The sequence below is a fragment of the Pomacea canaliculata genome, linkage group LG5, assembly GCF_003073045.1.
Source record: "Pomacea canaliculata isolate SZHN2017 linkage group LG5, ASM307304v1, whole genome shotgun sequence".
Taxonomy (NCBI): domain Eukaryota; kingdom Metazoa; phylum Mollusca; class Gastropoda; order Architaenioglossa; family Ampullariidae; genus Pomacea; species Pomacea canaliculata.
The window spans coordinates 18637214-18663643 of NC_037594.1; the positions used below are offsets into that span (position 1 = coordinate 18637214).

Below are 26430 nucleotides of genomic sequence, written 5' to 3' on the forward strand. Positions count from 1 at the left end.
TGGTCTCAGTGTTATCTCCTTTTACAGTGAATCCTTTAGCATGTCGTTTGTTGCCGCGTGTTCAGTAATCACACGGAGTAACAGTTCGAAAAAATGTTTGGCTTCCTGGCAAAAAGAAAAGCTTAGACTTTCACTTAAAAAAAGGTTTGTAAAAACATGAGTTAATGTGTGATTTTATGTGTGTGTGTAGAGGCTCTGTTGCCTTATAAATTCACACACGTGACAGACAAGATTTTCTTGTCCCACTAAAAATCATCTGACTGTGACCTGTCCCCTGCAATATCCGCACCCAGGTGTAACTCTGCATCTACCTTCTCTATTTCCAGGCTCTATAAGACTGTCCCACTAAAAATGTCACTGGCGGTTTATCTCTATATATTGTTTTTTGAATTTCTTTTGATACTTTAAAGCAAGATTCTGCTTCTTTTGTCTCGTATATTCATGTAAATAAACACGCGCAGTGACACCAGTAGCTCATGTTCACTTTCAATAGAAAATATATTACAACCGTGAGTTCCGTAGTTAAGCAAAATTTAATCTTCTTTTTGGAAGCCAAAATAATTTTCTTTATAATAAATCAGATAAATTACCAGAAAGAAGATTCATCAGATCATCTGAAGCATGAAAAATTCATGGAGAACAAAAGCAAGGAATTGTTAGTCCGAAATAAGCTCCTCGCAGAATTCCAACCTTTTACATTTTCAATGCCATTCATGGTCGTTCGCGAAGGGACGATGATTTTAGGAAAGTGTAGAATGAGGCTATCCACCTGTTTTACCCTGAAAGTCTCTCATTCATCAGGGGAGCAAAGGTCACAGAACTTGCGACAGTACTTGAAGCCCAGGTCGTCGTCGAGGCAGACGGGGGTCGATGTGTCGTTCATCAACCAACACCCGTGGATTGTCATTCGGTCCCTGCAGACACTTGGATGCAGAGGAGCTAAGGGAAGAAAGCAAACTTTTACCATCACTCTGTCCATGATGGGCTTTAAGACATACAAAACGAGAGATAAAATAAAGAGTATGTAGGAAAAAATATTTATACACAAGTCTGAAATGTGATACTAACAACTATTACGGATGGAAATGAGTTAAAGCAAGAAGAAATAAGGAAAAAAAAAGGACAAAAAAAATGGAGGAACATAACAGACTCAAAACGTATGTAAATATATCCATTGATGTTTTTAATTAGATTTCATAAATTTCAATATCTTTCATTGGAGGCATCATCGTCCGCTTCTCTCGTGATTACACTCGAGTCATCATGTCCTCATTTTAATCTTCATCGTCCTCCTCAAGCTATAACCGCTGAGTAAGAGCTTGTGGTCTGACTCCTCCAACTCCTCCAACAATTTTGTAACATTTGTGTCAAGAACAGCTGACATACTTATGTAAGACAACTATGGAATTTCTGCTCAGAAAACTTTTGCACAAGGACGTCAGGGAAAACAGAACCTTTAACCTCCTGACCTCGACTTAAGCAGAAAGAGAGCAGCGCGTGCTACTTACGACAACCAGTTTCGTCGGATGCGTCGTTACAGTCGATGTTGTCATCGCACCTAAAATACTCGGGCACACACTGGCCGTTGGTGCACAGGAAGTGGGTGGTAGTGTTGCACTCTTGGAACAGAAATAACAGAACATAAATGGTCTTCACACTGATGTTGATAATTATCCTATTATAATATTGTAATTATTATTATCATTTTAGCGACAGTCGTGTGAAGCGGGGAGCTTGGCATTTACAAATGACAATAAGCATTCTGCACTAAAAAAAAAACAAACAAACTTCCAAGGATGGATTGAAATTATGTAGTGAGAGAGACTTAGTAACCTTGCAATCTCAGAAATTCAGTTGAGGGGGGAGGTAACTCACCACAGTTCTGCTCGTCACTTCCGTCGGCACAGTTAGGCCAGCCATCGCACCACCAGTTAGAGGGAATGCAATGGGTCGAGTTGGTACAGAGGATGTGGTCCCCTCTGCATGTCCCTGAAATGGGGAAAAATATATCTGAAGAGAATGGTTTGTTGGCTCTGGATGTGCTGACATGGCTCCGAGAAAACACATCAAAAAATAAAAACCTCGACATGCAGATTTGGACAAAGCCATCCATCGGTCCATCCAATACTATCTATTTTTGTAAGCTATATTACTGTCTTTGATTCCTCCATCAATCGCCAAGAATGTATAAATCTGTAAATCATATGCCGGAGTTTTTTTTTTCCTCCATCCACCCATCCGACCATACGTACACAGCGACTGTCAAGTCAGACCAGCACAACCTACATCAGTGACGTCACAACTCACCGCAGTTGCTCTCGTCCCACCCGGTACCGCAGTCATCTACCCCGTCACACACCCAATGTTCGTCAATGCACACAGAGTTGTCGCACTTGACTTGCCACCATCTGCATGCTCCATAGTCTGCAGAACGCATCATCATCATCATCAGCAGCAGCAGCAGCACCAGCACCACCAGCACCACCACCACCATCATCATCATCATCATCATCATTGCAGCAATTCATTGGACTAACATTGGACAGTCAACCCTCAGCGACGACAGACCACGTACCGCAGTTTCTCTCGTCCCAGCCAGTGCCACAGTCGTCAAAAAAGTCGCACAGCCATTGCTCCGGAATGCATTTAAAATTGTCGCACTGCACCTGGCCGGGTCTACAGGTGGTCAAGTCTGTAAGCAAGAAGAAAGAAAAGCAAAAAAATGAAAGAGAGAGAATTAATAAAATTTAATGGGAGAGAGGAATAGAGTGAAAAGAGAAAAAGCGAACGCGAGAAAAAAAAGAGACAAGAGCGAAAAGGATATTCTCCTCTTTGCCAGGAGAGAGAAACAAAGAAAAAGAGTCCTGATGGCAGAAGACCATGACTCGTGTAAGCAGGTAACAATATAAAGATTGATTCCCCAGTTCCCAAAGAGGAGATAACACATAGACGTCAACAAAGATAGTTTCTTGAAAAAGACAAAACACTTTCGATGTTTACGCCTAGAAAAGTAAAACTTACCAAACTGGACTAGATAATGGGTTACGATGCAAAAGTGAAACAGAAACGAATTTTAAATGAAGAGAAACACTCACGGCAGTCTGCTTCGTCGCTATTATCGCCGCAGTCGTCCATATTATCACAGATGAAAGACGAGGGCACGCACCTACCGTTGGGGCATTGAAACTTGTGCTCTCCCCTGCAAATGCACTCTGGCAAAATGACAGAAAAAGTATTGTAGTCATGGAGGTGAACTTTCACCCCTCCCCGTGTACAATTACCTGGGAGGAGGGGCAAACTACATTACAGTCGCAGTAATGGAATCACATGAGCTCGTGAATCAGGTGTGCGATCAGCAGAGAAGGGAGATGTAAGGGTGATGTGCAAAGCGTGTCTGAAGCTGGATGTTTTTAACGCCGTGGTCAGCAGCACTTACTGCAATCTGATTCATCGGACCCGTCCACAGTCGGCTTGAGTGTCGCACGTCCACTCCGCTAGGATGCACTCACCGGAAGTGCACATAAACTGGTTCTCACCACAGATTCTTGCTGCGATGGTGTGACAGAAGGCCAAAAAATTTTGTTAAAAAACTGTTAATGGAAGAAAGGAAGGAAAGAAAGATAAAAGGAAAAGAAAAAGAAATTAAGTAAGAAGAAGATGATGAAGCTTTGACATGACTTTTAATTGTTCTGTATCCATACACAACTTCACTAAGGTTTGAAACGCCACAGGACAAGTCTATGGACAGTAAAATCTGCGTGCACACGTTTCATTCGTCCGTTGTGAGCGTTGGGTGCAGTTGGTGGCGCAGTGGCTAAAGCGTCTGTCATCACGACAGTGAGAGTCGGGTGTAGAGGGTTCGTATTTCGGCTCTGACACCCTTCTCTCTCTGGGTGTGACACCTGTTTACAAGAGTGACCAGTCGGGTTGTTGTAACCTCGGTCTATAACATCTCGTTCGTTGTCAAACACATGAGTTTTCTCTTCAAGGGGAGCGATAAAGAAACGGTTCTCTCACCTTGTCTTTTAGTCTTCAGACCAAGCTGTAGGGTGCGCTTTATTTTGTCCTTGCGAGATTCCACCGCTCCTGTGACTGTCAGCACCAGAAAAAGAAGAAATACACACCTTCAGCATGATAGTTAATCTTCGTTTCTTCCTAAAGTGACCAAAAGGGAGGGGGAACTTGTAGTTCTGTCCCTTGACATGTGCCAAATGTTTGCTTGCGAGAACGGTTGGGCTCTTATATACCGAGTGTGTCACGTGGTGTAAAGTGTGACCTGTATTTTTTGTTTAGAATTTTAGTTATCTCATTTAATTTTTGAATTTTCTTCGTGTCTGTCTGTCTTTCGGTCTGTTTTTCAGCTCGTTCAGCTGAGTAACATTTCGGAGCGTGCTCATGACTCACCTGGTTAGCGCTTCTCTCCCTTTGCGCTATGGTCATAGTGATTGTCTCACTTTGCACTATGGTCAAACGTTATCAGTAATAATTTGAGGCCACAAACAGACATTCTCTCTCTCTCTCTCTCTCACTCACACACACACACACTCAATCTTCACACGCACGCATCTTTAACTTAAAAAAAAGCCCAAACAATTTTTTTTCGCGACTGTAGCTACGGACTAAACATTTGAGTTTTAATGAGCAACTCAAGGCAGTCTACAGGCTGGAAACTACGGTCTTTTTTCATGCCACCACGGCCTTCACTGTCACAAACATCTGTAGTTGTCCTGCAATATGGAGATGACGAAGGGAGACAACCGCTCTAGTCCTGGCAGTGGTTGCAGAACTTGCGGCAGAACTTGAAGCCGTGCTCGTCGTGCAGACAGATTGGCCTCGTCGTCTCGTTCAGAAGGATGCAGTCGCGGATGGAGAGATGGTCGATGCAGTGGGCGGGGTGGATAGTGGCTGTGTGATAACAAAGTAAGTGATGCAACTTCCGGTTGCCCAAACTTCAGGCGAAGTGTTTGAAAATAACAGTAACTTAACGAGAATTGAGAACACGAAACGTTATGTGAGTCTTGAAAGAAAACACCGGAACAAAAGCAGTTAAAAGATGTTAAGTAGATTTTGAGTGAGAAAATAAAAAAAAAAAAATCGAAAGGAAAATTTGAAACAAATTCAAAATAATTAAAGAAGAGAACGTTAAAGCACAACATGTCTTAATAAAGGAAGACTAAGACGAAAACTTTTTTTTTAATCAGAGAAAATATAAGATCAACATTTTATATAGAACATGAATTAAAAGCAAAGATGAAAGTAGAATTATGGAAAAAATAATAAAAATGGATATTTTAACTTAAAAATAAAAGAATGAAAAAGATCCGAGATTTGAGAAGAAAATCTGTGGAAGATAGTGGGAATAAAAGTTTTTTTTTAATGAAAAAAGTAAGGGGAGAATATCTTCAAGGAATATAATGAGAATGCAACTTAAAACTGAGCTTGTAAAATGTAAGAACCTTATTACACTTACGGCAGTTAACTTCGTCAGAGTTATCGCCACAGTCGTCAGCACCGTCGCACCGCCATGTGTGGAAGATACACCGTCCGGTGCCGCACTGCCAGTGGGTGGCATCGCACTCTGCTCACAGACAGGACACAGGACAGGAATGATAGTGTGCCACACACACACACACACACACTCACACACACACACACACACAATTGCACACACACACACTCACACACACACACACACTCACACACACAACACACATGCACTGCACACACAATTATTTATCACAACATAATATAGTCACGCATGGGAAACAGAGGCAAGCAGATCGTGACGAGGCCATGGTCACTCACCACAGTTCAGTTCGTCACTTCCGTCAGGACAGTCCCTGATCATGTCACACCTGTAGCTGGAGGGCACACACCGATCACCTGCAGCGCAGTGAAACATGTAGGAATTGCACGTTCCTCCTGCAGATAAATCATCAGCATCAGCATCAGCATCAAATAACATTTAATATCAATATGTTTGTGTTTCCAGTTACTTCACAGATATTGTACCCTCTTCATCATCGCTCACCGCAGTCCCGCTCGTCCCACCCGTCGCCGCAGTCATCGTCCCCGTCGCACACCCATGTCACCTCCACGCACTTGTAGTTGTCGCACTGCACCTGGCCAGTGCCACAGGTGCCTGGGTCTGTCGGCAACATCAAAGAGGAGCCATCAACAAGATATAAACATAAAGTAAGTGGGTGCTGGAATCAGATTTAATAAGCTGTGTACATTATTAGGTATTGTTCTCTTTAAAGTGGTAAATAAACAACTGCTTAAAATGAAATGTGAAGATGTAAAAAATTCAGCTCAAACCTATAACACAGTCGGTCTCGTCGCTGTTGTCACCGCAGTCGTCGTCACCGTCGCAGACGTGTTTGGCGGGGATACACGGGCCGCTGTGACACTTGAACTGGTGCTCGCCGCCACACTCACACGCTGGAGATAAAGAAGAAAAGAACAAACAAGAAAACAAAAGAAGGTTCTCTTTATTTTCTTTCTTCTTATTGTTGTTTTTTTCTGTTAATTATTTTTATCTTTATTTATGTTTTTTGTCTTTTCCTTTATTTGCCTGCAATTCTTTATGAAGCCTTTAAAACATCCTAGTCCTGGTGGATAAGAGTATTTAACTAATTGATAGATCAGATAGTCAGGCTCGTTGGTTTTTTGGTTTGACCTGCGAGAACTGGAAGAGGAGCATCACCTAGCAGCCTGCTCAGTGATGTGACCTCTTGACCTACTCACGACAGTCACGCTCGTCGGCGCCCATCGAAGCAGTCGAACTGGTTATCGCAAGTCCAGTCCATCATTATGCACTCGCCTGACGGACAGTGAAACTTGCCATCGGGGCAGGGTGCAGCTGCAAACAACGGGAAGTCGGTAGTTAATAAACAAGGACATGGAAGGATGTAGGTAATGGAGTTAATTGGTAAATAAAAGATTGATTTACTGATAGGCAACCTGACAGATTGGCGGGTTCCACATGAAACAAAGACTCCTGACAGGTAGATAGACTAAGGTGAGCTCTGGGTTGGATATAATGTTGCCCAGTAATCATTCATCTTGTGCCAGTAGGAGTGTGTACAGTTACGAACCCTTCCTTCAAGGTGGGTGTGAGAGAGAAAAAAGTCAGTTGGAAACAACACAAAAATCTATTAAAAAAAAAATAAAAATGCTACTCTGATTCATGTATGTGTAACTAATTAGTCCACCTGCTCTATATAGCTTTTGTCACACACACACACACACACACACAGACCATAGCCACTACACCCTCACGACATCCTCTCTGTTGGAAGGAAGGAAGGTCACTCACTTGTTGTCGCTTGGCGTCTGACAAACTCTGGTTTCTTGTCCAGGTCTCTGCTCTTCTTCATTTTAAAAGCCCCTGTGACGGCCAGGCCGGCAACACAAAGGAGAACTAACTTCATCATGGCTGCTCCTGTCAACTGTCTTCTGTTACCTTATGAACATGTACCTGCCACACAAAGTCTGGGCGGCTATCTCACAAACTCTGATACTTCTGATTGCGACTGTGCAGACATGTATGACCTGATTTATTTATAGTCTGGAAACCAAGCATTTTATCTAAGTATTTTATTTAAAGTTTGTGCCTATCTTTTGAGAACTTAGAGGTTTTCGGCTGTGGAGCAATAAGACATTGGCGAGAAGAACGACAGGATGGGAGAGGACTTTGTTGGTGTCATTGTCCCTTGAACAAAAAGAAATTTAGACGTTCAAAAAATAAATTAATTGACAAAATTCTCTGCAATTTTATTACGATTAGAATAACCACTATTGCCAGAAACAAAATATAAAGCAAAACTAAAATAAAAAATCAGGCGTGGTGAGCATGCGCAGTCGACTGTGACTGGAATCATGAAGGAGGCGATAGTCAGGAGGACACGAGGAGTTTTTGAGATGACAGTCTTCACCACTGTAGCCCTATTTCATTCTGTTCGTGTGTGGGATTTAGATGTTCATATGAAAACTACCTGATGGCTGTATATGAGAAAGTCTCGCCCCGGACCTTGCATAATCAAAAATAGCATCACTATGGTGATAAGTTGTATTATTTGCCATGGAAACTGGATAATCAACATCATGGGAGAAGGAAACCTGCAGACAGTCCAGGGGCCAGGGGCATGCGGCTCAGTTTTTCACCTCTTCAAACCTTTTTATCTCTTATTCTATTCCAGTCCTGAAAAGTCACGTCTGATGATCCTGGACAGCTTGTGACCCCGTCTGACACTGCAGATAGCATGAGGTCTACAGTATTCTGTTGATTTTTCTCCTCCGAAATCGTGTAATACTTGTTACATACACATTATCTTTCTTATCCAAATTTTGCTATAATGATACTTTCCGTATTTTGTTTGTTTGTTTGTTTGTTTGTTTGTTTGTTTGTTTGTTTGTTTGTTTGTTTGTTTGTTTTGGTTGGTTGTTTGGTTGGTTGGTTGGTTGGTTGGTTGGTTGGTTGGTTGGTTGGTTGGGTGGTGGGTGTTGTTTTTTGTTTTGTTTTTGTTTTTCTTTTTTTACATTCTCGTCGCCTGCTTTCAGAATTGTCGTCATCGCGAGATTAACTGGAATTTTTTGTTTCTCTGTTTTGTCATGTTATTGTCCTGGTCTCATTGCAGTGAGCTTATATCATGCCATTGTGGTCATCTCTTTACGTTGACTTCAATAATTCATATCATGTCAATGTGATGTATCATATCATCCTCCCTCTGTCACTGTGCTGCAGTTTTTGAGACAGTTCAGTTAACAACGTTTTTACCACCAACTAAATACAACTAGTATCAGTTTTCCAAATACTTGATTATTTTTAACAAAACTCGAAACATCCTTCCCTTTAAAGAAAATAAATCTAACACATATATAATTTTATTTCAGAAATTAGCCAGAATATGCAAAGCATTTTTCTATTGTGTAAAAGGCTGTCAAGACGACAGCAGATGGTCTCCCTATCCAGTCCCACAAATATTTCACGATGTCTGTAGTCAGGTTTGTCTGTGCTCCTTCACGAAGGAGATGGAAGAAATAAGTTGTTGCTCCCACACTCGGGGTCTCACTCGCCGGGTAGACACAGGTTGCAGTAATGGCGGCAGTACTTGAAGCCCAGCTCGTCGTCCAGACAGATAGGAGTGATGGTGTCGTTCATCACCACGCACCCCTGCAACGTCATCCGGTTACGACACGTGGTAGGGTGGAGGTCAGCTGGCAAACATGGACAAATATACTTACATGTCAAAGTACAGCTCATCAAATACTTATTACATGTCATTGTACAGCTCATCAAGCTCAGCATCAACAAGAGCTTGGGAGAGAAGTTAGAAAAGAAATAAAGAGACCAACAAGGTAGCGTTTCTTTAAAAAAAAACAAAACGAAAAGTTTGTATATTTGTGGTTTAAAAAAGTTACTCTTAACTTCTATAAAATTTTGTGTTTTTGGTATTCACAAGTGTGCGCATGATGGGATACTTACGACATCCACTTTCGTCTGAAGCGTCATCACAGTCGTCGCCATGGTCACACACGTGACTCAGGGGATGCACTTTCCGTTGGGACACGTGTGCTCTGCAGTTGCGTTGCATCCTTTTGGGTCCTGTGAGAAAGAGGACCAGACTCAGTGAGAAAGAGGACCAGACTCAGTGAGAACTGAACCACAGAACCTCGTCTGGAACTTAAAGCCTGACCTCTACTCACCACAGTTCTCCTCATCAGTACCCCCGGGGCAGTGTGCCCAGCCATCGCAGACCCAGTCCGAGGGAATACACTTCGTGGTGCCAGCGCAAAGGACGTAACCCACCCTGGGGCAGGTTTCTGTGGGACACAAGACCGGAAGTTGTTTGTCTTTGTTGACTAAGAGTGAGCTATACCAATGTTTGTAATTAAGCAAAGAGGATGATAGAGTAATGATGAACAGATTATCATAAAACAGTTGGCGTTGAAAGATATCTCGATGACGATAACTACATCTTTCGAGTGTTGCAGCTTGTATCACAACATACAAATCTGGAATTACCGCATACTACTGGTGTTACAACACACCTGGCTGATGAACAACCCAGGTAGATGACATGCCTAGGGACATTCAACTCACCACAGTTGCTCTCGTCCCATCCGTTACCACAGTCGTCGTCGCCATCACACCGTCCACGTGGCGTCGATGCAAATGGTGGTGCCCGGGCAAAGTACTTGCCAGGATCTGCAGGCATTGGGGTCTGCGTATAATGAAAGAAACTGGTCACACTCAGATATTTGATGAACACTTTTAGTGCAAACTGCAGTTTGACAGGGTTAGGGTTTAAAAAGAAGTAAAAAAAAAAAGGAGCAGCATCAACGAAAAATTAGCACTTGGACACTGTGTCAGCTTGATGCCATCACAGTCTGTCACACAATGTATCCGACTAACAAACTCTGACAGCATTGTAACTAGACAGTGTATGGGACTAGGAACAGTGATGATGCTGTCAACACATCGTTTTAACTGGACAACGACAAGGCCACCAACCACAATCCCTCTCATCCCAAGCCAGTGTTACAGTCGTTGAAGCCATCACACACGGTGGTCATCGATGCACTTGTGGTTGTCACATCGCACCTGCCCGGGTTTACAGGTTCTCAAGTCTGCAGACCAGAAAGAAAACAAGAAATTAGCTTTAAAGGGCAACACGAGTGCAACATTTTTTTCTTTATGATCGGGTTTAGTTCATTTTAAAATAATTATTGCCAAGGTATGATTACATAATTACGCTTAATTTTCCAATTTAAGCCTTCAAGCATCGGCATGCTCCCCTGTCATTAGAAAAGCAGAAGAAAATTACTCTCCTACGCTGGAGAGCTCAGGATGTGTAAGTAGTGTTTGTAACAGCGACTTCAGCAGAGCTTTGCATGTCTTGTAGTTTTTGAAATACATCCCTACAGACTTGAACTTTATTTAGAAGCTTCTACAGAAGTTAGAAAAAAAAGTCCAAATTATTCTCACTTGGCAGACTGGTAAGTAAATCTTATAGATGTTCTGATCAGATTATATATATATCACATCAATCTTCAGATCACATATATTCATATCACTCATATATTCAAATATAGACCATGTGGTCTCAGTGGATCATATTTCAACACTGAAATACATTCAAGCTTCTGCCAGACTGTCTTTTAGCTAACAGAAAAATGTAAACAAAGACAAAATTTTAGCAGAGATTGTAGTGTGAAATAAAAGTAAACTGGGAATAAATGAAATGGCCAACATACCACAGCTAGGATCAAGAGAGTTAAATATTATGAAGCTCTAGAAAAGACTCACGGCAGTCCACCTCTTCGCTTCCATCGCCACAGTCGTCATGAGCATCGCAGACAAAGGACGTTGAGATACATTTACCGTTATCACACTGAAACTTGTGCTCACCTCTACACATGCATTCTAGAAAAAAAATGTTATGATAAGGATCTTGAAGTGCATTCGATGTTAAGCAGTTGTAGTCGATTGACCGAAACGTTTACGGTAAAAAGAAAAAGAAAAATAAGTTAGTGGAAGTTGGTTAAGTTCGTTTTTACTTCACATTCAAGTAGTGTGCACTATTTTAGGAAGGTCCAAGAACCTTAAGATAAAAGAATACAATACATAATAACAACAACAACAACAACAACAATGTAGACTTAGTTACTTACGACAGTCTTTTTCGTCGGACCCATCCTCACAGTCGGCTTGTGTGTCGCACGCCCACTCCGCTAGGATGCACTCACCGGAAGTGCACAAGAACTGGTTTTCGGCACAAGTTGTCCCAGCTGTCATGACATGTCACACAGGAAGCTAGTCAACAATCTTCACAGTTCCCTATGTCTTCCCTTTTTTAAAGTTTAAAGAAAAAGAACGGCGACAAGCAAAATCATAGAAAAATGTCGAAAAGATCACAAACCAAATGTCAGACAACTGCTGCATAAACATGGTGACAGAGTTATCTTACCTTGTCGTTTGGTTAAAGCTCGTTTCCTGGCAAATTTAATTTTGCTGGGATGTAACTTCACTGCCTCCGTGACAGCCAACACCACCACGAGGGAGACAACAAACTTGAGCATGACTACTGGAGGGACACAACTCCCTGGAAAGTCTGATGGAAAGTGTGACGATGAGTGGAACTACGATAACTGGAGTAATCTTGTCAAGATGGCGCCACTCTTATAGTCCTGCTTCTAGTGTCACGTGGTGTTTCTTGTGCCCTAAATTTAAAATGTTTCTGGATTATCTTAGAGTTTATTTTCGGAGATATTGTTTGAAATATTTATACCCGAGGAAAGCTGTAGACAGCAAGCAGAGAGACTGGTATCTTACAGTACAGTGCGTGTACAGCCACACAGAGGTGTGTACACCATGGCACGGATACACAGCAATGACAGTGTAGCAGATGAGCACAGACACACAGGTCGGCAGGCAGGCAGACGGATGGACAGAAGAATAGATGGGCATACAGACAAACTGACAGACAGGTAGACAACCTCATTTTGTGATCAAGGATGACTTATATTCGTGTATAATTTCTGCATACATGTATTTATGTTTGTTTATATACTTCATAAAACAACAGAAGACTAACGACAATTCCAGACTTCATACAACCAGGGTCGTCAGTGACTTCTTGTAGCTGCACCAAGTCCACCAAATGAACTGACCGACCTGTTCCCCACATCTGAATTCCATTGAGGTCTGTGGGATGTCCTGGCCAGCAACTTAGCAAACCACTCAGCCCCCCACCAGTCGACCTCAATCAGTTTTTTCAGCAAGAGTTGCAGGCTATTCCTCAGAGGACTGAAAAAATTGGTTCAATGCATGAGACAACGGTGCCTTCCTGCATTCAGGCCACTGGTGGACACACATTCTTTTCCTCTGATATTTCTTTTCTAAATTTTAATAACATGGGTTATGTCAGTCCAAGCTCAACTTCTCCTTAAAGTGACTTGTTTCAATGAATTTGGCTGATAATGTTTCCTAAATAAAGAAATATTTTGATTTAATGTTATTGTCTATGTTTATTGGTACTAAACAATGATGGATTAGACAACTGGGTTTTCCAGTGTTTTGAGCAGTATATGATTCACATCTGTATGTTGGTATGTCTGTATTTGTATACAAGTATACAAGTATGTGTACATATGCGTATTAATGTATTTACAACGGTAAGGCATTGAAGTCATCTTAATATTTTGACTTCAATAGTTCATGTCATGTCAATGTGATGTCATGTTGAGTTCATATCATCCTCCCTCTGTCACTGCTGCAGTTCTTTAACCACCAGCTCGCCAACTAACAGCTGTTTCCAAATACTTTATTATTTTTAACAAAATTCAAACATCCTTCACGTTCGAAACCGAGGAAAGCAGTCTAACAGTTATGTCTTTTTATTCCACAGATTAGTCAAATATGCAAACATTTTTCTGATGACATTTAAACGACAATCAAGATGACAGCAGACAGTCTCCCTATCCAGTCCCACAAATATTTCACGATGTCTGTAGTCAGGTGTGTCTGTGCTCCTTCATAAAGGAGATCGAAAGATTTGAAGGAGCGAGACCGTGAAACAAGTTGTTGCTCCCACACCCGGGGTCTCACTCGCCGGGTAGACACAGGTTGCAGTAATGGCGGCAGTACTTGAAGCCCAGCTCGTCGTCCAGACAGATAGGAGTGATGGTGTCGTTCATCACCACGCACCCCGCAACGTCATCCGGTTACGACACGTGGTAGGGGGGAGGTCAGCTGGGAAACATGGACAAATATATCTTATTACAATGCTTATTACAAGTCTCTAGGAATGTGGACAAGATGTTATAACTTGAATTGAAGGGAACTAAATCGAAAGACGGAAAGAATGAACTTAGAAGGACCTACAACGTAGCGTTTCTTAGAAAAGAAAATCACTAAAAACCAAACCGAAAAGTTTGATTACTTCTAGTAAAAAAAAATTACCATTAACTCCTTTAACTACTTCATAATTACAGAGAAATTTGATGATGGAAGTTAACATGGTGGACCAAAGGGACGTCACTATCAAAGGATACCATCACGTGACAGGATACGTACGACACAAGGCTTCGTCAGACGCGTCATCACAGTCGTGGCCATGGTCACAACGGAATATCAGAGGAATGCACTCCCCGTTGTCGCACGTGAACTCTGTAGTCTCGTTGCATCTTTTTGGTTCTGTAGGAAAGAGGTCAGAGTTCACTGTCATATCCCTAGATGTCTTTTTTTTTTTAGGACAAACATAAACAAACACACAGACGGACATTAGTAATAAAATTTAAGCAATTTTATACGCCAACTTCGTCATTATCAGAACGAGGTAGAGGAAAAGAGAAGTTAAAAGGAAAGTTGTGAGAAGAAAGAAAGAAAAGTCCTGTAAATAGTGATAAAAAGTGAGAAAAGAGTGGGTGGGGTTGGAACTTGAGGCTGACTGCAACTCACCACAGTTGGCCTCATCATATCCACCCGGACAGTGTGCCCACCCGTCGCAGAACCAGGTTTCGTGCACACACTTGGTGGAGCCAGCACATAGCACGTAACCTTCTCTGGGGCACGATTCTGCAAAAGTCGGAAGATTTTTTTTTCATCGTCTGAACTAAGTGTTTGTTCTTAAGCAAAGATGATGCAAGGCTGTTGATTGCAACATTAAGATAAAATGTTGGCAACCAAACGTATCTCGGCGGCGTTATACAGCATCTTGGGAGTGTTATACCCGATATTACCAGTATTTTATGATATTAAAACATGGCTGGCTGATGTTACATGTCTTTTACATGTAAACCAACCATATCTGGGGTTACCACATACTTTACAACACACCCGACTGACGAGCGACCCTCGTGACCAGAACAAGTTAGGACAGGGACACTGAACTCACCACAGTCGCTCTCGTCCCATCCGTTGCCACAGTCGTTGTCGCCATCACACTTCCACGTGGGGTCGATGCAAATGGTGGTGCCAGGACAGTTAACTTGCCAGGGTCTGCAGGCAGTAGCTTCTGCATATAATGAGAAAATTTTATCATACTCAGATATTTGATGAAACTTTACAGATTGGTGAGTAAATCGTCTGACCTCTGTCTCATGTAGAGATTGAAAAAATTTCAGACTATTTACCATGTTCTGACACGCGAATATCTTGATAATACCAAACGAGCTTTTAAAAAGCATCATAACTTGTCAGACACACAAATTATAGCACGAGCTCACCAGGACATCATTACACCTCGCAAACAAGGGATTTTATAACCAGTCAGACAAAGAAGTGGACCAACAAACCATATCACAAACCACAGTCCTTTCATCCCAGCCAGTGCCGCAGTCGTTGAAGCCATCACACAAGTAGTGTTCCTCGATACACCTGTGGCTGTCACACTGCACCTGCCCAGGTCTACAGGTGTTCATGTCTGCAGGTCAGAAAGACAATGGACATCTTGGTTTTTAGTGGACAAGGCAGGACGTCTGTCTTCCAATGTCTTCTAATAATATTCAATATAAGATGAATCAGTTAAATAAAGCTAAATCCGCTGAGATCACCCTGTGTGCAAGAAAGTGAACGAAGTACTTAAAACTGGTTAATTTATTTATTTTTTTTTGAATTAAGATTTATTGATTTTGAAACATTTTTCTATTAATAAAAGCAGGTCCTGTCACGTGCCTGAATGTGTTGTTGAGACAAGTGATGATAAGCACACGTGGTATAGAGTTAAATACATTATGTTTACTTAAAAATTGAAAACGGACAAAATGCTGCAGTTTGCTTCAAGAGATTTAAATATTATCAAACGTTAGAAAAGACTCACGGCAGTCCACCTCGTCGCTTCCATCGCCGCAATCGTCAAACGCATCGCAGATGAAGGACGTCGGAACACATTTACCGTTACTGCATTGAAACTTGTGCTCACCTCTGCACATGCATTCTATAAAAAATGATAATAAGAATTTGAAGTGTAGTGAATGTTAAGCAGTTGTAGATGATCGTTTTAACCCTTTCATTGCTGAGAAGCTTCTAACCGCCAATCAATCGGGTAAGTAGAGGAGTTTGTTTTGTTTCATTCACATTCAAGTAATGTGTATTATTTTTTTTTAAAAAACCTCATGACAATCTTAAATATTGAATACATAATATCATCAACAACAATGCAGACTTAGTTACTTACGACAGTCTTTTTCGTCGGACCCATCAGAACAGTCGGCTTGAGTGTCGCACGCCCACTCCGCTAGGATGCACTCCCCGGACTCACACATAAACTGGTTTTCGGCACAAGTTGTCCCAGCTGTCATGACATGTCACACAGGAAGCTAGTCAACAATCTTCACAATTCACTTTGTCCAATAAATTTTTAAACTGCAGAGAAAATCACGCCGACAAGCCAAATCGAAGAGAAATGCCAGCAAAAATCATCATGGCGGAACAATAAGTATTAAATACAGGAATCGTTCTACAATTATTGCTGAAAACTAAAGCAAATGTCAAAGGCATTGGTCTCACATGGATATAATTATATATATAGAATGGGTGCCTGAATAACATGGAAAGTAAATGATACAGGAAGGGTTGGTTTCTGACGTTCACATTCCGTGTCCTAGATACAGTGAACCACTCATATTCACTGCCTAACGGCTGCGTATAAGACTCTTTGTCATAGCCTTTATTATTTATTGAAGGTTAAAGAGCCTTCATTTTTAAATCTTTTAGTTCCTAACCAATTTGTGTCAATGCTGTTGTCAGATTAGACATTAGATACAAGTGTTTGTGTTCACAAGATAAGACAGTCGAGCATTCATGCCGAATGTCAGACAACTGCTGCATAACATGGTGACAGAGTTATCTTACCTTGCCGTTTGGTTAAAGCTTGTTTCCTGGCGAATTTAATTTTGCTTGGATGTAACTTCACTGCCTCCGTGACAGCCAACGCCACCACGAGGGCGACAATAAACTTGAGCATGACTGCTGGAGGGAAACAACTCCCTGGAAAGTCTGATGGAAAGTGTGACGATGAGTGGAACTACGATAAGAGTCAACTGAGGTAATCTTGTCAAGATGGCGCCACTCTTATAGTCCTGCTTCTAGTGTCACGTGGTGTCCCTGGGGCCAAAATTTAAAAAAAACTTAGTCTTGGGTTATCTATCTAGAGGTTTTTTTCGGAGATGTTCAACTATTTATACCCGGGGAAACCTGTAGACAGCAAGCAGAGTGACTGGTATCTTACAGTACAGTGTGTGTACAGCCACACAGACATGTACACCATGGCACGGAAACACAGCAATGACAGTGTGCAAAAAAATGAAATTTGAACTAACCCCACGTAAAGCTGCCCCGAGAAAGTGAAATCTCTAGCACTTTACACCCCAATCACCTCAAATGGTCGGGGTTGACCTTTTTCTTTGCCTTTTTTGTATGCAAGTATATTATATATATAGATATATGTTTGTGTCAAAAAAAAACATTTTGCTGGAAGATAAAGAAATGTCAATCTTAGCTCCAACCCTTGGCCATTGCCTAGTCGCTAGGACAAATCAGGAATATCTGTCACACAAAAAGATGTATCAAAGAAAATTCAAATAAAATTGAAAAGATTATCCTCTTGATGAAGTACGCCCTCTACAACTAACCAGCAGAGATAACCCACTATGTGTTGTCGAAGGCTATACAAAACTTGTGTCACACAAGAGTTAAAAACTTTTATTTAAAGTCCAAGATAACCATACTGTAGTCGTTTAAGTCTGTTAAAGGCGAGTCAATCACTCAGTTCAACTCTTCTGTACTTCAGAGAGAGAGAGTAAGACTGTTGTCATGTTGAAGTTTGTGTTGTTGGTGTGCCTCGTGCTGACAGTCACACAGGCAGTCAAATACCACAAGAGTAAACTACAGTTTGCACAGAAACGAAGCTTGATGGTGAAACGACAAGGTGAGCGAGCTTGGGCTTTCTAACCCATTACTTTCTTGAAGGCCATGAAGTAGGTCTGAATTTTAAATTTTTCTGGTGAAGAACAGGAACAGTAAACAAAATCGTGGACACTTCCTCAACAATCTAAACAGGTTATTAGTAGAAAATATCTTTAAAAAAAGAAATTTGTGAGTTTGTTTTTTATTTACTCATATGTTGTAGCGACAATCTGCGGTGAGAACCAGTTCTTGTGCACTTCCGGTGAGTGCATTCTATCGGAGTGGACGTGCGACACACAGGCCGACTGCGCTGACGGGTCTGACGAAAAGGAATGTGGTGAGTGACTACTGGGGTCCTCCCTAGTTCCTCATTGCTACCTTTGTTTGTTTATTTATTTCACGATTTTAACAAGTTAACTGTTCATTATCTAATGATAAACACCAATAGCCGTTTGAGCTTTGTCCTCTTGGTCCATTTAAGGCTTCATACGAAACTTTCTAGTTGTGTCTCCCTCTAGTAATACAGAGACTCACACATTCTCTATTTTTTCTCTATCTCACTCCCTTTCTAACTGCTAACTGTAATATCAATCCCATTATCCTATAAAGTACACTTGCACAGCACTATATTCCTATGGGCAACGTTATCTAACTCTGTGATATAATCTGTTGCTATGGACACTAATGTTTCAAGATACCAAACTGTCTTTCAGAGTGTGTTTGTAGAGGTGATCGCAAGTTCCAGTGCCACAACGGACACTGCATTCCAGCATCTTTCGTTTGTGATTTGGACAACGATTGTGGCGATAACAGTGACGAAATCGACTGCGGTGAGTGTTGCAAGTCTCCTCGACGACTCCATCTGTGGATCGGTTAAAAAATCTGTAGTTGCTATATTCATGAAGATTGAGAACTGGTTGACTTGGGTCAAATCCTTAGCGTACTGTTTACTGCGAAAATTGATGGACTACAGTATCGTACCTTGTACAGGGCAATTTTTCGCTCAAATACACTCAGGTAAATTAGACTTCCTTCGACGACTGTGTCTACCTTTACAGTCTAGTCAAACGTGGGCTCACACTAATGTTTTCAGACTGACCACCTGCAGACCTGGCCAGGTGCAGTGTGACAACAGGTGTATCGAGGAATCGTGGCTGTGTGATGGGGAAATCGACTGTAACGACGCCGTGGATGAGAAAAACTGTGGTAGGTGGTGAAGACCCTGTAGTGGGCTAAGTATAGGTCTAGCATACAGTTATGTTGGAGTTAAAGGCTAAGTATAGGTCTGACATACTCTGTTCCACGAGCAGTACTCTTACATCAATTAACATAGCTGTCGATAGTTGTGATTATAGTCAATTGACTTACTTGTCTTCCATATTTATGACCCTTTCCATCCTTACTGTTTTTCCCTGATTTTCTTCTTTGTGTCTTCTATGTTTGTCTTATATCACTTGTCTGCATAGTTGTTTCTCCTTCCATCCTTCCTATTCTGTCTATGTCTCTTACTTGTCTTAAGCGCAGAGGACATGTTCCTTCTTGAACATTATTATGTATCGCACATTGTTGTTATTGTTGTTATTATTGGTGTGTGTACCCGTTGAACCTGCAGGCAGCACGTGCAGAGAGGACCAGTTCCAGTGCGCCGATGGGTCTCATTGTATCCCTGCTGTGTACGAATGTGATATCGCTGTGGACTGTCCTGATGGAAGCGACGAACAGAACTGCCGTGGGTAACCTCAAGTCTTATCTTCTGATTATTTCCACGTGTCTGCCATTGTGTCCGTGCTTATATATCTCTCTCTCCTCATAGTCTTTCAGAAGCGGGTAGACTAATGGTTAAAGATTCAGTATCCGGACCGGAAGACATGCACACTCGTCGGTTCGATACCCGTATGAAGCAGCGACTTTCTCCTGCTATAGAGTTGGCACCTTACTCTTTAAATGTCAGGGGAAGGTAGCTCAGCGAGGAAGATGTCTTACAAAAAGGTTGAATCTCACAAAGTGAGGGTTCTTACACTCCCCTACCACCGTAGTGTCCCTGGACTACTTTCCTTTTATTTTATTTTTTATTCTAGGTGTGTGCACGCCTATCTGTGACCTACCTAATTTGTATGTTTGTGAATATATTGAGAATATTTTCGCGAAATAACCCTATTCCATTGTTACAGCAATAACAACGGTTACATTAAGGATGATGAGGATCACATTGATAATAAATAAGATTCGCAAGCCTTCTCCTTTTAATGGGTTGATAATATGTCAGTGAAGATCAGGTCGGGTTGCGGGTACCTTCCTTTATATGTAGTCGCAATTTAAAAATCTGTGACCTTTGACCCGCCTGACCAGAATGTGACCCAACCACCGAGTTCCGGTGCAACAACGGCCAGTGCATTAACATCGACTGGAGGTGTGACAACGACGCCGACTGCTTCGATGCTTCTGACGAACTCGGATGCCGTAAGTAGCAAGTGACACGTGATTGCTTCTCAAATTGTTCTACTGACAATGGTGACGGTTTATAGTTCACGGAAAGGTCATAGTTCACTCTGGGGTCTAATGTTCAAGTTTTACCCAAACTCCATCTTTCTGGTTTTTTTTCTCTCTCTCTCTCTGCTAGGAAAATCTGTTTTAACAATTGTCATTGCGATGGTGATCAGCGGAACCCTCCGAAGGTTTACTAGATTTTATTGTCGTCTCCAGCAACACTGCATCCAAGCACGTGCAGCGACCGGATGTCAATGCGGGGTTGTCTGCTGATGAACGAGACGTCACTTCCTATCTGCCTGGACGACGACCTCGGCTTCAAGTACTGCCGCAAGTTCTGCGACCTCTGCCTGCCTGACTGAAACTCTCGTGGCTCGTTTCCCTTGGTTTCTGACAACGAGACGGGTCGACCAACAATTTTTATGATTTCGATAAATTAACCTTCATTCAATGCCATGTCATATTTATTGAAGGAATGTCTTTCTGGGTAATTTCGAGGAGAAAAGTGTGCAAGGTTTTTCAGAGAACTTTTTGTGAACAACGCCAGTTTGACCATAACAACAATAAATATTAGAAATAAAATATAAACACATTACAAATACCACTCATCTACAAGCCACCATAGCTGCAATCATCCTTTTCATACTCCACATGTAAGTCAGGGACTTCAGTGAAAGATATTGTAAAATTGAAATGGTTGTGTGACCTTAATGATAATGATGGAGCTACCGGTGTTGATGTAGATGACTGTGAGGATAATAGTGAGGAAAGAAGGAAAACGGAATGTCTATCACACGTTACCTTCATAGATTTAAACTAATTCATTAATTTTGTAATTAATATCCTAAGTTTGGTCTGCTCAGATTTCTCAAAGATTTCCGTTACTGTGGAACTGAGTGGATCTTGAAAGGAAGCGAGGGATGAATAAAGACTGAGGTGGGACTGCTTGTGGATCCAAAGTGGATTGGGTCGAGACTTGTGGTGCTGTTAACATTTTCAGGGGCCTGTAGAAAAGCTAAAACAAAGCTTTCTTACAAATTCTTGCTCGAGTACTTTGTCTCAAACTGCAGCTACCACTCCCTCCCTGGTGAGCAGCAAAGCCTGTTTACTTGGAATAAAACACATACACAGCGAGGTTCGATTCTCTTATTTGGTAGACAAACATTCTGTCGCCCTCGTGAGGCAATATTTGAGAACATTTAAAAAAACAGTCGTCTCGATCGCATATAATTGAATATAATTGGGGGTTAACAGAAAGTTAGGTTTCTCAAAGCTTTAAATTTCTCCAGAACAAAGATAATCATGTATTGTTATAATACAAAGAGATTTGTTTGGTTCTCTCTGTCTGAAAAGTGGTTTCTATTGAGTTTATATCAACACAAAAAGGAAGGTTCAAGACCTAAAATGTCTCTCACCGGCAGACATTACATGTATTTCCCTTGTTTTCTGTCTTTTAAATCACATGGCTCTCCAGTTAATACTGACTTTTATAAGATAATGCAATCTGCAGTATCCAAATGCTATAAAAAAATTAGGCCATTTGAGATTTTTAAAATTACATCAAGGTAAGCTAGAAGCCATCTTGGTAAGATAACCACATCTTGCTTACAGCCTTTTGTCAGTGATTTGTTCTGGAAGAAGCGCAAGTCCAGAATCATGTTGAAGTTTGTGTTGTTGGTGTGCCTGGTGCTGACAGTCACACAGGCAGTCAAATACCACAAGAGTAAACTACAGTTTGCACAGAAACGAAGCTTAATGACGAAACGACAAGGTGAGCGAGCTCTTGTCCTCTGACCTTTCACTTTCTGGAAATCACGCGGCGACTGTTTGAGGGAAAAAAACGAAGTTTTCAACTATTGAAACTGCAAGCTGCTCAGCTTGTATGAACGCATAGCTTCTCGAACTATACTGTTTCAGTTTTTCACTTGGAAAGTTAGTTTGTAGGTGACAGTGTTTGAAGACCTTCATACAATAAAGTATAAGCGAAGACAATTCTTAATAAATTATCTTTGCCCTTTGGCTTCTGTTACTGTATTTTTTCCTTCTTTTTTTCCTTCATTATTTGTTCACTTTTCTTACTTAATCTGTTGCATAACGTTTGATGCCAGCTAAATTCCGTTGTGTGGGTATTACAGCAAGAATCTGTGGTGAGAACCAGTTCTTGTGCACTTCCGGTGAGTGCATCCTATCGGAGTGGACGTGCGACACACAAGCCGACTGTGCTGACGGGTCCGACGAAAAGGAATGTGGTCAGTGTGATGATAATTATCACAGTTCTAGTTCAGCTTTAATGATTAAAATCATCTTCGAGCGCTGGTATGTGTTCGTCTCTTTCTATGACCCCCGCCACTTTTTTTAATAGTTTGGGGAGAAAGTTGTATTTCTCCTTCATACTTTAAATAATCTCTTGGGTTTCTAAAGGGTCGTTACATTCATGAGCTCTTGTGCACGAACACAAGATAAGGAACGCTCTCGCAACCCAGTTTTTAACCAGGAATTTTTTACATTCTTTTTACAATAAGTGGAGCATAAAACACACACACATACAGAGGGCCTAATAACTTTTTGACATACATGCACACATAATTCATCCATACATGTATGCATTCCAATTCATAAACAGATATGTACGGCGTATGTCCTAAATACATCGCTGGCTGGTCCTCCACAGAAAGTCCTCATCTTCCAATATCTCGCTTTTTGTGTGTGCATGTTCATTTTATCGTCTGTAGTTGTATTCGTCTCTCCGTCTCCCCTACGTCTCCCATGTGGTACCTGTTGTTCACACCTGGAGATCGCCGTTCAGTTTAGGATACAATGTTTTCATATTGTTTATCATATTTTTCCAGACTGCGTTTGCAGAGGTGAATACAAGTTTCAGTGCGCAAACGGCAATTGTGTTCCCCGGGGCGCCGTTTGCGACAGGTACAACGATTGTGGCGATAACAGTGACGAAGCTGACTGCGGTGAGTGTTTCCAATGGGCGTATCTCAAATTTCCTTCTTTTTTTTTTTTTTTTTTTTTGTTTAATCACGAAACTTTTTGTCCAGGTACAACTTAAATACTTCTCAGCAAGCTAGTCCCTGTTAAAAGACGAACTATTTTATTTTGAATTTTAAATTATTTTGTCGGATTATTTTAAGCGAGAAGTCTTACTACCATAATTTCAACAGGTGAATAAGAGAAATATCATGCAGTCTCACCAAAGAAGTAGGTAAATGTTCCTCACATCATCAAATAACTTTTGAACTGATTACGTACCGCTCTTTACAGAACCAGTCACCTGTGAACCCGACCAGGTGCAATGTGACACATACAGGTGTATCCATGAGTCGTGGGTGTGTGATAACGACTACGACTGTGATGATGGATGGGACGAGAGTGACTGTGGTAGGTTGCTAAGTTACCAGCTGCAGTGCGCATGTGTCAGCTGACTGTTAAAGACCAGCCAGAAACATGAAATTATCACAAAATGGTTTATTGGCAGTGCAATAATTAGTTTATCACACACTAATTATTGTCGGAGATATTTTAAATTAATTTTTAAAGACGAAATGAGAAGAGGACCAATATAAATATTGACGTCTGACGTCACTGAACGTCGTGGCCAATCCGAGATTTCGATAGCTATGACGTCATGGTTGTGTTTCGTTCTTCACGTTTCTGATGTCGTTAAAAAGCTGTCTGACCTTTTAGTTTGTTTGATGTGTGTGTGTGTGTGAGATGAAATCACGTGTTCAATCTGCAGGTGGCACGTGCAGGCAGGATCGGTTCCCGTGCGCTGATGGGTCAAAGTGCATCCCCATTCATTGGGAATGTGATAATGATGATGACTGTGCTGACGGAAGTGACGAAGCGCACTGTCGTGAGTTTAATAAAACAAAGATGTCTTTCGTCTTGTCTCTCTCTCTCTCTCTTCCCCTTACTCACTCTATGTTGCTGTCACTTAAGGATAGTAGAAGATGACCGATGTGATCAACACGCTGGCAAACTCCTATCAAACATTTTATGCTGACCTAGTCTCCCTGCGTATATCCTTGTACATGAAGTAGTTAATACTTGTGGCGACATCTGCTTACGGAAATACACCAGGGATGCGGGAAAATTGCATTAATGACTTATTTTTGTTTGCGGGAAAGTGGGAGTGACAGCTAGTTGCTGAAAGGTAGGATGAAATTTTGTTCAAGAAGATTGTCGGATATTACAAAAAAAGCATAAAAGCATGATGACCAGGTGTACTTAGGACCGTTTATTTGGTGCGCTGTGGATGACATCACATGTTCAACCTTCAGACGGCACGTGCAGAGAAGACCAATTCCAGTGCGTGGATGGGTCGAAGTGCATCCCTGCATCCTGGAAGTGTGATGGCGGTAGGCACTGTGATGATGAAAGCGATGAGCGGGACTGTGGTGAGTATTTATAGAATGACCTCACGCCAAGTTTCTCTCTCTCCATCCCCTCTCTTATCCTGTCTCTGTTTGATCGCATGACTACTCTCTCGTCAAGGTCGATTCGACCTTTATTTCAGTCCATTCGTTCACAACCTCAGATTGATGAGATTACATCTCCGAGTCCATTTCAGTCCGAAACCGGTTGCTTTAATATCTCCACCATACATGAAGCCTGAAAATGGAACTTTTGTGCTCAGACCATTTTCTCTTTCACTGCGCTTCAAAACTGTACAAAGTAACAAACCAAATATAATAAATGTTATAAAAATATGTTCTGGGTGATCTTGATATTTTAGCTGAAGCTGTTTTTGACCTGTTCATTCAGTATGCGATCCTGAAACCCAGTTCAAGTGCACCAATGGAAGATGTATTAGTCTCGACTGGCGATGTGACAGTGAGGATGACTGCAGTGATTCTTCTGATGAACTTGCTGCCGTAAGTAGCACGTGACGCACGAAGTTGTGCGAAAGGTCATTTCCGTGGGTGTAATTTCTGTGTCATCATGCCAACTTGTTTCTCTCACGCCAGTCCTACTCATATCGTAAGCTCAGTCCGCATGTTTACTCACTTGTTGAAGTAGCAGAATGTTTGAATTAACGCAAGAAACATACCAAGGGCTTTAGTTTTGTTTGCTTTGGTTTTACAGACTGACAACAACAACTAAAATGACTATGCGTAAGAACACCTACTCACCTGCAATCTTTACATCTTCTAATGACAATACCTAACCTCTGACTTGACGTGAACTTTTACCATATCTTACTCTAACCTGTTACAAAACTTTAAAAAAAAACAAAGATAAAACAAAAGACACCAGAAGCAAAACATATTTTATATTTTGCACCGTTCTCTACAATCCCGTAAAGATATGAGAGTATAATAGTATAGAGACTTAGGGTCCCCTTTATTTATTTTTTTTCCTTTAATCTTTTAAGTTCTATAATTTATCTTTTCTGTTACTTTTTTTCCGCATCATTGAAATATCAGCAACTCTGCACCCAAGTGTGTGTCGTGACCACATGACTAAGCGAGGCTGTGCGTTGATGAACGACACGATGCACGCCATCTGTCTGGACGACGACCTCGGCTTCAAGTACTGCCGCAAGTTCTGCGAACTGTGCGTGGAAACGAGGAGGAATAATTTGAAAGCACTTATCTTAATCTGACTTGCTGTGAGTCCATCCTTGTGCATGAATTGTCCGGGCTTTAAAAAAAGTCGTGAATGGGAAGAAACAAGAATCGAACTCACCTCACTTTGCCTTGTACATCGCTTGGTGACGTCATGAATAAACTAACACTTTTTTCTGGTTTATTGGCTAATAAAAATGTTTGATAGATTGATCGATTGATGGCTGGATGATGATGATGAGGAGGAGGAGGGGGAGGATGACGACGACGACGATGACGATAAAGCATCGGGACCTGAACAAGCATCCTTCTCGATGTTCAAACCACCTCCTTACAATAACCGAACAAAAAAAATAAATCAAAATATTTGTACTAGGTTGTGGTAGGTGTATTGCGGGCTATTATTGGGGAAAGGGGTTGTTATGGATGCTTAGCAACGTAATAGGTCAACGG

At 41.5% G+C, this 26430-nt stretch overlaps 4 protein-coding genes across 4 annotated transcripts; 1 reads left to right on the forward strand and 3 right to left on the reverse strand.

The window, feature by feature from the left end:
• Window positions 1-514: 514 nt before the first annotated feature.
• LOC112563675 (low-density lipoprotein receptor-related protein 8-like) lies at window positions 515-4230 on the reverse strand. The gene is made up of 8 exons (XM_025237908.1): window positions 4018-4230; window positions 3437-3548; window positions 3096-3212; window positions 2576-2692; window positions 2308-2424; window positions 1876-1989; window positions 1509-1619; window positions 515-939 (listed from the first exon to the last, which is right to left on the reverse strand). The coding sequence occupies exons 3-8, from the start codon at window positions 3133-3135 to the stop codon at window positions 791-793; spliced, it is 648 nt and encodes a 215-aa protein (XP_025093693.1). The 5' UTR covers window positions 3136-3212; window positions 3437-3548; window positions 4018-4230; the 3' UTR covers window positions 515-790.
• Window positions 4231-4593: 363 nt separating this feature from the next.
• On the reverse strand, window positions 4594-17055 carry LOC112564055 (low-density lipoprotein receptor-related protein 2-like). The gene is made up of 19 exons (XM_025238622.1): window positions 16859-17055; window positions 16182-16298; window positions 15825-15941; window positions 15313-15428; window positions 14901-15020; window positions 14465-14581; window positions 14167-14200; window positions 11677-11793; window positions 11312-11428; window positions 10570-10632; window positions 10106-10210; window positions 9709-9825; window positions 9075-9219; window positions 6748-6785; window positions 6319-6441; window positions 6032-6148; window positions 5806-5922; window positions 5471-5578; window positions 4594-4905 (listed from the first exon to the last, which is right to left on the reverse strand). Exons 1-19 carry the CDS (start codon window positions 16968-16970, stop codon window positions 4763-4765), a joined length of 2043 nt encoding a protein of 680 aa, XP_025094407.1. The 5' UTR covers window positions 16971-17055; the 3' UTR covers window positions 4594-4762.
• On the reverse strand, window positions 8869-12160 carry LOC112564558 (low-density lipoprotein receptor-related protein 8-like). Its single transcript, XM_025239447.1, has 8 exons — window positions 11973-12160; window positions 11677-11793; window positions 11312-11428; window positions 10517-10632; window positions 10106-10226; window positions 9709-9825; window positions 9488-9607; window positions 8869-9219 (listed from the first exon to the last, which is right to left on the reverse strand). The coding sequence occupies exons 4-8, from the start codon at window positions 10529-10531 to the stop codon at window positions 9071-9073; spliced, it is 522 nt and encodes a 173-aa protein (XP_025095232.1). The 5' UTR covers window positions 10532-10632; window positions 11312-11428; window positions 11677-11793; window positions 11973-12160; the 3' UTR covers window positions 8869-9070.
• A 655-nt stretch (window positions 17056-17710) lies between the features above and the next one.
• On the forward strand, window positions 17711-26159 carry LOC112564057 (sortilin-related receptor-like). The gene is made up of 14 exons (XM_025238625.1): window positions 17711-17933; window positions 18135-18248; window positions 18625-18741; window positions 18929-19117; window positions 19524-19640; window positions 20261-20371; window positions 21966-22169; window positions 22534-22647; window positions 23248-23364; window positions 23672-23788; window positions 24147-24263; window positions 24691-24807; window positions 25175-25284; window positions 25837-26159. Exons 1-14 carry the CDS (start codon window positions 17819-17821, stop codon window positions 25870-25872), a joined length of 1695 nt encoding a protein of 564 aa, XP_025094410.1. The 5' UTR covers window positions 17711-17818; the 3' UTR covers window positions 25873-26159.
• Window positions 26160-26430: the final 271 nt, after the last annotated feature.